This window comes from Limulus polyphemus, unplaced genomic scaffold (assembly GCF_000517525.1).
Source record: "Limulus polyphemus unplaced genomic scaffold, Limulus_polyphemus-2.1.2 Scaffold4875, whole genome shotgun sequence".
In the NCBI taxonomy this organism is placed as follows: Eukaryota; Metazoa; Arthropoda; class Merostomata; order Xiphosura; family Limulidae; genus Limulus; species Limulus polyphemus.
In genome coordinates, this window is record NW_013670485.1 from 37547 (window position 1) to 48848 (window position 11302).

An 11302-nucleotide genomic window follows, 5' to 3' on the forward strand; every position below is an offset into this window, starting at 1 on the left:
ACAGAAGTTGCCTCCATAGGCTGCATGAGGTGACCCATAAGCCATACAGAAGTTGCCTCCATAGGCTGCATGAGGTGACTCATAAGCCATACAGAATTTGTCTTCATAGGCTGCATGAGGTGACCCATAAGACATACAGAAGTTGCCTCCTTAGGCTGCATGAGGTGGCCTATAAGACATACAGAAGTTGCCTTCATAGGCTGCAGAAACAGGAGGAAGGGCATGTGCTCCCCAGTTTTGACTCAGTGGCAAAGCGTTCCTTAGAATGGGGAGTAGAGATTTGCATACAATTACTAGGGAAGTAACTGTATCGATTCTCAATTTAATAGTCACAGTTCAGATAGTAATTAAAGTGCCCCCCACCAAATTCATATATGAATTACTGTCTATGGTTACCTCATGTAAATAAGCCTTTAATGATAGAAGTAGTCAGCTGACATGAATTATTATTTCTATACAATGTCACCTTTTCAATTTCATATTTTAAAACTTTTTTCTGGGCCAAAGCACCTAAATCAAAATGTATGACTTTTGTTAAAAACTTTTCAAATAATATTTAGTTTTTGTACAGAAAAAATTAATAAAATTTGATTTAGTACATCATTTATAGTTAATACAAGTTTTGAAATTTTTTTGTGATATACTATTTTGAAAAATAAAATCCTTCCTTTCATCTTCAACATTTTTTTTTTCTATTAAGCATCATTAAGTTTCATTTAATATATCTAATGCAGTGGTTTCCTAACTTTTTTCACTTATCTTGATTTGCACAACACCTTTGCTGCCAAATGCAATATTTTTTCTATGTTCTTAATTATTCTTCATTTGGTGAAACTCTCGTGATACCCTAGCAACTTGATGCAACACACAGTTTAGTGGTGAAACTCTCGTGACACCCTAACAACTTGATGCAACACACAGTTTAGTGGTGAAACTCTCGTGACACCCATACCAACTTGATGCAACACACAGTCTGGAGGTGAAACTCTCGTGACACCCTAGCAACTTGATGCAACACACAGTTTGGAGGTGAAACTCTCGTGACACCCATACCAACTTGATGCAACACACAGTCTGGAGGTGAAACTCTCGTGACACCCATACCAACTTGATGCAACACACAGTTTGGAAACCACCGATCTAATTAATTGTAAATCGTTTGATATTTATTACAATATTTATTTTGCAGGTTGAAGAGACCAACTTCCCTCAATAAATCATACAAACATGGCAAGAACAACAAAGTCTTAGCAGTAAACAATGATCTTTTCTTTCAAAATTTCATTGTTACCGTTATTTGGTGTTGTGGCATGATATTTTGAAGACATTTTTGGCCAGAATAAAATTATATCTAATAGTGCTAGTTTGTTATCTATACATAAGAAGCTCTTGTATTTATTCAAATTCGATTACGAGGAATCCAATTTGAGACTAATAATGCTCGGAGATGGCTTGAATGGGTAATGAAGAAAAAATTTAATATAAGTTTAACAAAACAGCAAATGTACAATGTTTCGACTAGGTTTTGTCATCATCAGGCTCTTGTATTTATGTTATTTGAATACACAAAACTTTACATTCAATAAATAAGTTTCAAAAAAATGGGTTTCTAACATTTGTACAGACATATGTTGCAGGCCTAGTCTCCTTTACTCACTAGTATAGTATCAAATTTCTTATAAATGTTATGCTTGCAGCCAATTTTTCTAAAAATAATTGTTACTTGTATCACAAATGGTTTGAATATTTATAATCATACTTGGATTATCAACTGACAAAACAAACGTCAATACCTCCTGTTGGTCACTGGTTAAACTCTTCAGACAGAACACACTGCCATTTTGCAAGAATGCCACCACTAATTTCGAGCTCTGATACCATCTTGCCAATTTACTTATTTTATTACATATCATTTTTTCCCCTACATCTATCTCACATAGAATATGTCAAACTTCATGCTCAAAGATACTACACATCTTTATACCCTATTGTTTGTTTATACTATTTGGATAAAACATTCCACTGTTAAGAAATACTAAGGTTCCAACTTACCTTGATAAGCAACTACACCCATTGCATATCTGGGAATGCTCATTTTTCCAACAATAGTCCATTTATTTTGGAGAGGATCATACTGTTCCATTGTATCTCCTATCTCAGCTCCCACCCATCCTCCAAGGGCATACAAGTAGCCATTCAGAGCACAGGTACCTAAAGCACATCTAGGCTGGTTCATACTACAAATCATGGACCACTGATTGGACACTGGATCATAAACTTCTCCATTACTAAATATTAAACAATCACTCTCACCACCTATGACATAAATCAAGTTATTAAGTACTGCAACACCATGTCCACTACGAGAATGAAGCATTGGTGATAACGTTTTCCATTGACATTTAAATGTTTCCAATCGTTCAACAGTTACTAGTGTGGTACTTTCATTCCACCTTCTTCCTAATTCACGATTATAACCACCTAACACATACACACATTTCTTTGCACACATTCGAGGCTGGAGACGAACATCATAAACTTGACCTAAACGCCGTTTTGCTTCTACTAATCTCATTTCCATTCTGTGATTTTGAAGAGATTTTAACAAGGTAACTTTCAGATTTAGATCTGGACACTCTTGAGCATAAGCATCTAGCTGTTTTATGGAGATAACAGGCAAACGAACAGCCTCCAAAAGCTCAGTGACATACTTTTGTCGATGTGTAACGTCATGAAGTATCCACTTCATGGTAGCTTGGAAAACCTGAAACTCACTGTCAATGTTTAAGCCTTCACTCCTCAAAAAGCTTTTTAGGGAATCCTTTGGCAGTTCACAAAACTCGTCTTCCTGGATAACCTCGATGAAATTTCTCTCAATGTACCTCTTGGCCTCAAGTTTCAAGTTTGTGCAGGCATGGAGCTCAGCAAACTGACATATACCTAAAAAACAGAAACTTTTGGTTGTACATAATGGTATATCACGTTTTAGAGAGAAAATTATGTGATTTTCATCAACTGAAATTACAGAATGTTATTAATGAAAAACATTAGTATTTTTTCTGCCTTACACAAATATGAAAGTAAATATAAGTGTCTTTTTCCCAAATACTGAATATCATGACTAGCAAGAAAAGAAAAAAGGCACCCGATTGTGATACTTTGTTTAATATTAAGACAGTTTTTTTTATATATGATCTTAGCTCTAAAGACTAGAAACTTATTATTAAACAACTATCATCTTTATTCTATTCAAATCATCACATTCCTCACAGAGTACTTATAAATAAGGTGATAAACAACTATCATCTTTATTGTGTTCAAATCACATTCCTCACAGAGTACTTATAAATAAGGTGATAAACAACTATCATCTTTATTCTATTCAAATCATCACATTCCTCACAGAGTACTTATAAATAAGGTGATAAACAACTATCTTCTTTATTGTGTTCAAATCACATTCTTCACAGAGTACTTATAAATAAGGTGATAAACAACTATCATCTTTATTGTGTTCAAATCACAGATGATAGTTGTTTATCACCTTATTTATAAGTACTCTGTGAGGAAGTTATTGTGTTCAAATCACATTCCTCACAGAGTACTTATAAATAAGGTGATAAACAACTATCATTGTTATTGTGTTCAAATCACATTCCTCACAGAGTACTTATAAATAAGGTGACTCAGCTAATGCCATTAAAAAACAAAACTTTCTATAGCATTTAAAATTAATCCAAAAAATAACTCATTCATAACAAAACTGACTGTTTCACTTTTTTTTTTGCAAGAATAATCATAACAATGTTATAAGTTTGAAGAATTTGCAATTTTGATCTATGATGTGCCTCTAGTCCAGTGCTTCCCAAACTGTGTGCCACAGAATTTTTGCAATTATTAAGTAATTTTTATTTAGTAATGTAAATCTATTATCAATATAATATATATATATTTTAGTTTGATTTATTTTCTCCTTGATACACATTATAACAATAATTTCTGCCCATCTTAATAAAGACTTATTTACAGGTGCCACAAAAAGTTTAGGACATCAAAAGTGTGCCACGAGATGAAAAACATTTCGGGAACATTGCTCTAGTCATCCATGATAATTTTTCATTAATTAGAAGTTCACAGGATCAAGCAGTATGTGTACATACATACCTACACAGTTTGATGGGTGTAATTCCTTCTGCAGGAAAGAACAACAAGCAGAAACCACCTGTGATATTTCCAACATGTTTGCAGCAGCAAGCAAATCCTGAACATTTTCTTGAATAATCTTAATTTCCCCTAAAAGATACAAGTATGGTATATATAATCAAAAAGTAGAAATATAGAAAATTAAAACAGTGCAGCTCCAAAAAACAATAGATTATTTTGGTTATTGAGCTTAACTGACACAAGTTTTAAAACATGAATATTAATAATTTTTCATAGCATTTGGACAGTTTCAGGTTTTCAAAGCAGAAAAATATCACATTATCAAAGACTTGAAGATAAACAAGGCTGCCAAACTCACTAACTATTTTTCCTTACTTAAACTTAAAAAAAAAAAAGATTCACAGAGCTTTAGTATTAGGTGGAAGTAGGTAACAGTTTCCTCCATCCTACACCCACTTAACTGTTGCAACTTCCTTGGTTACCTTTTATAAACCATTACAAGATCATGCCAAAATGTGTCAGCACTCACAATACAGATAATGGGGCTTTTAAGAAATATTTTGATAGGTATATTAAGTGTTTATGTGCTTTTCTGACTAATTTTAACAACAATAGTATACAAATTTTTAAACACTTTGCTTAGGAGTATTTTTAGATAGGAACTGAAACTCACAAATTTTAATTCAGCTATACAGGTACAGGTATTATACAGATATACAATACAAAGAAATATAATTGTGTCCAAAGCCTACAAAAATCACTCACTTACCAGAATAGATGAACTTCAACAATTCATTAAATACCAAGGATGAGATGCCTTGGATTTCAACACGTTTATCTTGCTCTTCTGCCAACCCACCACTAAACATTGCTTCAAAGTAGGGGCTACTGGCAGCAAGAACCAGTCGATGTGCATGAAATTCTTCATCGGCGACAGAAATAGTGACATCACAAAACTTTTCTTTTTCTCGCAGTTTGTTAAGATTTGTTAGGATGGAATTTATGTAATCCCAAGAATGAAAATGATGCTTAGCAGCTCTTATTTCACGTTCTGCCGATGGACGATACCTTCCTCCATGCACTCTATAGCCTGGTCTAGTACCATTGCACCTTCTCATGCGACCATTTGAAGCCATTCAACTGTTGTTTAAAATGACAAAACAGACTGTTTAGTACAGGTACAAGAAATATATGGTACTGTTAGATTTGGCCAATGAACAAACTTTATCACAAATATTTAGAAAAGTATCAGAGAATTAGAAAGCTGTGGTTTATACTTTTTTTCCTCATGTAAAAGACAACACAGCTTTAGGAGCACTTACATAAGTTCTCTAAAAAACTTTTCATAATGTTATCCTGCAAATCTGCACACTTCAGCTTAAACGTTTATACACATTTTTGTTATACTATTAAAGTCGGCAAATTGCTATAAATTTTAATTTTGGGGGAAAATATTACTGCTAGCTTATACAACTCTCAAAGCTACTTCATTTAAATCTTTAAGTAATTTGCATGTATTTACTGATTTTTTCAAATTCCAAAAAATGCAAATATGTGGAATTTCTTAAGTAATCACACTAAATGACAACAGTATGTCTCTACTTAGAGTTACAATTATTTTCAGATAAACTGTGTTTTAATTGTGAAACAAGAAACTTGAGGCATTTCTTCCATTCAGTTTTGGAACTTGTAATAGTTTATGTTACTCCAATAATCATCAAATTTATATTTGTTTATAAGAAGTAGGACATCTGTAGACCCATCCATTAAAACCAGGCCAACAACCCAGTGCAAAACAATAACTTGGTATTAGATCCTTCATTGTTCTTGCAACACAGTAATTCACATTATAAACAATCAAATATTGGTATTATAGCTGGTTATTGATTACCTATGATTAGCAATTACATTGATTAGTGTCATGTAAACTGATCAATCGAATTACAGTTAAATTGCCTGTCACAAAAATAATCAACTAATCAAAATTAGGCTCTCTCATTATTCCAACAATCAAAATATTGCTATTATGTTTGTTTGTTTTTATGCCAAAGCTAAATGGGCTGTGCTCTGCCTAATTTTAGCTTTAAAAGTTGTTTTTTTTTATTTTTCCGTCAAGTTTGTTCAGTATTGGTGATTTGGGAGGGTGGGCTCATGATTCAAGGGTCTCAGACTTGATTCCCATTGCCACCAAACTTGCTTACCCTGCCTTTTTTTATGGCAAAGCTGCTAAAATTAACTGCCACTGTCACTAATTTTGAACTGTTAACTAGAAGGAAGGCAACTGTCTGGCAGTACATTACACCAACTTTCATTTTTATTCTTAAACTTCTGATTAGATGGTTAGTAGCACTCACTGCAAACTTCTATTTTTGTTTGTATGTAACATGGTTTGAGGAACACTGTACTAATAGATAAACAGAGACATGTATTAACTGATTAGCTGTATTTGTCCAACTCTACTAGTATGATTGTTTTATTTCTTGTTGAGATTTATAAATTTGGCTGGAAAATAAGGGCTAAGTAACATGACACAGTTGCATGTGTAAGATAACAATGAACTTAAATTATTAAATGCCAGTCATTGTGTCAATATTAATCATAAAATTATTTTAAGTTTTGACAAATATTTCAAAAAATGCAAATAAAACTCAATGGCAAGTTTTAATTATGATAGTTATTTTATTGTAAGAGAGACTTTTCTCTTACTTTACAAGTAGAATAATTCTATGATGTATCCATAAAATATAATATTTATCCAATTAAACTGCACTTTTAAAGTAAAATCAACTTTTATGTTAAGATTTGGTAGCATTCAAAGGTATAGAATAATTATACAATGATGTCTTGTCAATAGAAATTTAAAACAGTTATACAAAAAATAACTATTTTAAAATTATAAAAGACATAAAACTGTACTAAATTCTTTATATACAATTTTAATATATAGCAACTGATAGAGGTAAAATTTATTTGCAAAAAATGTTTTATTTGGCTTGTTTTTCTTGACAACATATTAAGCTAACAATAAACCTTCACAAACAAAGTATACAAGTACAATCACATTATTTTAGATATAATTTCAATTTAAAACAAATAAGTAAATAAATACAAGTCCTTTGAAGGAACTGGACTGTTCAGTGTTCTAACACAGATATTCAATATAATAAAGAAACACAATACAAACCTGCACGTTATCTTAAATACAATATTCATGTACAAAAGATACCATGCGCATCTCTTCACAAATGTTAATGTTTTGAAAGAACTGGTCTACCTAGAAATATACATATAAAAAAGTTTTAATAATACAAATCAAGTCTCTTGAAACATGAAGAAATATACTCTCTAAGTTTAAGATGTACATGCACAAGTAACATTAACTTATAACCTATTTCAACTACTTAAAATCATGTCATGTAATTTTTAACTTAGCACAGAACTGAGTTTAGTCATAACTATACCAGAACGTGAAGATAGTACCAAACTTTTTATTTACTGTATATGTGTGTGGTTTTTTTTTAAGTGTAAAAGATAAATATGGATGGGATTGTTTAAAATAAAAGTATAAACCTTATAGCTATGATGTTATAGGATTATGGAATTTACAATTTCAAGTTTAAGGGTTATTAGAATAATATGTATATTTTAAAACCATCACCACAAAAAAAGATAACACTGTTAGAAAGAGTACTGAAATAACATAAAACAATTATACTTGCTTTAAGGAATAAAAAACTAAGAATGATTCAGTCATTTAAAATTGTAAAAGAACCAGGCAATCTGTTTATAATTTGTATGTTGTAGTAGTAGAATGAAAAAGATGGAAATAAAAAATTTAATATGTAGGGTAACAGGATATAACTTCTGAAGGACAGATGTACATTTATTTTTGGGAAAAATTATTTCTCAGTCAATTAAACACTGAACTGGGATGATTCAATCGATCCTCTATGAGCATCAATTTCATTATAAATAAATTTAGTATTCCGAAAATTATTTCATCTTGAAGTACAAGTTCAAAGGAGGTCCAGCTCAATCTACACTTTGATCAACGTGAGCTATACTAGTTTCGGAGAATTCCACTCCTCATACATAACCCTGAACACAAGTTAACCACATAAAGATAAGCTGGACCTATATCATAGTGAAAAGTATCAAACATATTGTTGGTGTGAACGTGCTTTGTAGTCACAATGAGAAAAACCTATAAACTGGACCTCTCTTGAACTTAGGTTTCGAAATTAAACAATTTTCATAATACTAAGTTTATTTATTATACCTGCTATATAAATGTGGAGAACTGAACAGTGGCCAATGACACTTTTTCTTCACTTCACCTATCCAGTGTATAGGTTTTTCTCATAATGACATAAAGTACATTCACACCAACTATATGTTTGATCAATTACACTGATTAGTGTTCATAAAATAACTGATTAATTCAAATTATGATCAAATTAATTGATGTCACAAAAATAATCAACAAATCAAAATTATTATCCACAATTATTATTATTCTGAATTATTCCAACCATCTAGGTAACTGAAATACTACCATCATGTTTGTTTGTTGTTAAGCACAAAGCTACACAATCCACCATGGGTAATGAAACCCTGTTTGTTGTGTTAAGTTTTTTAGTGAAATCATTTGACAATAAATAATGTTTTTTTGTTTTTCTTAGCCATCTCATGAAAATAATTGATCAATCCAATGATTCATTAATTAGTAAGTTCCAATAAATGCCCAACTCTACTGACAAATAATCATTATGAAACTGGTAAAAGTATATTAATTTGTCCAGTGTGAAGTTTATATCACTAAATTAGTATTCCTATCTTTCAACATCATACTCTTCCAAAGTAAAAAAAAAAATTACAAGTATGTAGGTGCTAAAATATTTTATTCAGTACTCTTATATGAGTAATATGCATTACCTTAAAAACATACATTCCAACACTGGTGGACACTTTTAGTTCATATTATTAAATACATGTTAACTTAAAAACTTATCACTTTGTGATAATTCCCAAGAACTTTATTCAAAACATTACGAGCTTTACTTACGGTTATATCACCAATAATGCAATAGAAAAAGATCTGATGTAAAATAATGTGCTAATGAATAATTTAATTAATGGCAAAAAAATTAATTATTTTTAGAACCAGTTTTGGTTAGTGTTAATGTGATCATTTTCGATCTTACTCACTTGCTTTGTGTTTGAGAACTGAATGAAGTTGTTTTAAAAAATACTTTATTAATGTGTTGTATGTTAAAAATTAAATACTGTTTTGCACTACTTAAGGCAGGTTAATCAGGCTACCCTTTATAACATTTAATAAATATAACTACTAGTAATGGTAGTGGTAGTATACTAACACAATAACAATTGACATTTCACTTTCATTGTTTCAACTTGACTCGGAACATTTATGATAATTAATAAACACTCTAAAGAAATTTAAGACTAGTATTAAAGTTTAACTTGAATGCAGTATTATTCACAATCATTAATTATATCAAATCTTATAATATGAAACTCACAAAACTTTCTGATTGACACACATACGAGACTAAACTTCGTTACGTCCACCACCCTTTTTGCAGTGCCAGTAGCGATTGTAGCGCCAGTAATTATAACAGCTGTAAAAATGAAATAATTAACTATATAAAATAAAATCAAGATCCACTGTTACGGAACAGAAAGTTTATACAGAAATAAGTTTCGCCTCTTTCACGTGTCCTATTCAATCTAACTTTTGTTTAAGAAATGAATACACAGAGTTTATCTTATAGCGTAAGTTACAAGTTATTTCGGTGCATAACACGTCAGAAAAAGATTCAACTTAGAGTGACCTTCAGAAGGTTAAAGTTTGGCAATATTTGGATTAGCAAACTTGTTCTTTCCACATAATTTCTAGTTTTATGCATTATTTTGTGAGAATATCAATTGATTGTTAATAAACGCTCCTCGAGTGTAAAAAAATATCGTAAACCTGTCTGACGTCTTACAAAAATAGAAGTAAAATAAAGTTATAGTATCTTATTTTCGTTCAAAAATGCTGGCTTTGACCTTGACTTAATATCAGATGTTGTTAAATCGGCTAAATAGAATAATAATATCAAATTTTTAACTGGATGTTTAACCACTCACTCTTTTACAATGGAAATGAAGACCAAGCAATTCCTCGTTGTTTCATAGAAACCTTAAGAATAAGGATATTGTCACATATTTTGAATAATAAATTTCAATAGTGAAATTAACCAACATAAATGCAGAAAAGAACGAAACAGTAGTGCTGTAAGCTATATTTTCAATGTTTTAATTTAGATGCTACATATAGGAAGCATGACATTAGCATCAAGTTAGTTTATAAAACTAGTTGTATAATACCTAGAACGTTCTAGAATAATAGTGATCGAAAAATTTTGCGAAGCATCTAGAAACATTGCTACATTATAAGTATGAGAATAGGTGATGCATTGAATCAGTTTTCTGTCGGTAGAGTGCCAGTCATTCCTTGAAATATTTAGTTTCAGCAAAGTATTTGAATCAGTATTAACTGTAGAGTATAATCAGTTATTCGATCAATTAACCATATAATTGTAAAAGTAAGTTTATTTGTACGTTAGGTAGTACCGTTAATGAGTAAATCTCTGTTGTAAGGGATAGTTATTTGTGAACTTAGGCCTACAAGTACAACTGTGTACAAATGATAGTAGACTGTGTGGTAAGGAAAAAATAAACTAATTTGTTATCGTTACGTGGGTTGGACGTAACCTTATTTAAAAGATCCCACCAAACGAAAGAATATGTTTACAACAATAGACTTCCTAAACGGAAAATTACCTGAACTCAACTTCCTTTGCCTGCCTGTACCTTTAATTATCTTACAAGTGGAAGTATGTGTTGAAGATAATGAATACTACAATCAAAAATATGGAATACTCTTTATTCCCAATTCTACGTAACATCTTTATTTCCCCGAAAGAGGCCGAAGACCGCCTGGAGGTATCACCTGTTCTAAAATTCGCACCATTGTACAGTAGTAATGGCTGGAGACGGCTTAAATGGGTAATGAAGAAAACTTTAATATACCTGATGATGACAAAACCTTGTCGAAACGTTGTACATTTGC

General features: G+C 31.3%; 1 protein-coding gene across 1 annotated transcript in view; it reads right to left on the bottom strand.

The window, feature by feature from the left end:
- The window catches only part of LOC106471811 (actin-binding protein IPP-like), a 16486-nt gene extending 6695 nt beyond the window's left edge, over positions 1–9791 (bottom strand). Inside the window, exons 1-5 of the mRNA XM_013932432.2 lie at positions 9708–9791; positions 7349–7438; positions 4934–5304; positions 4165–4293; positions 2053–2940 (exon numbers count right to left, since the gene is read on the bottom strand). Of these exons, the coding sequence (XP_013787886.1) occupies positions 2053–2940; positions 4165–4293; positions 4934–5300 (1384 nt within the window). The 5' untranslated portion in view covers positions 5301–5304; positions 7349–7438; positions 9708–9791. The remainder of the gene's footprint in view (positions 1–2052; positions 2941–4164; positions 4294–4933; positions 5305–7348; positions 7439–9707) is intronic.
- Between the last annotated feature and the right edge of the window lie 1511 nt (positions 9792–11302).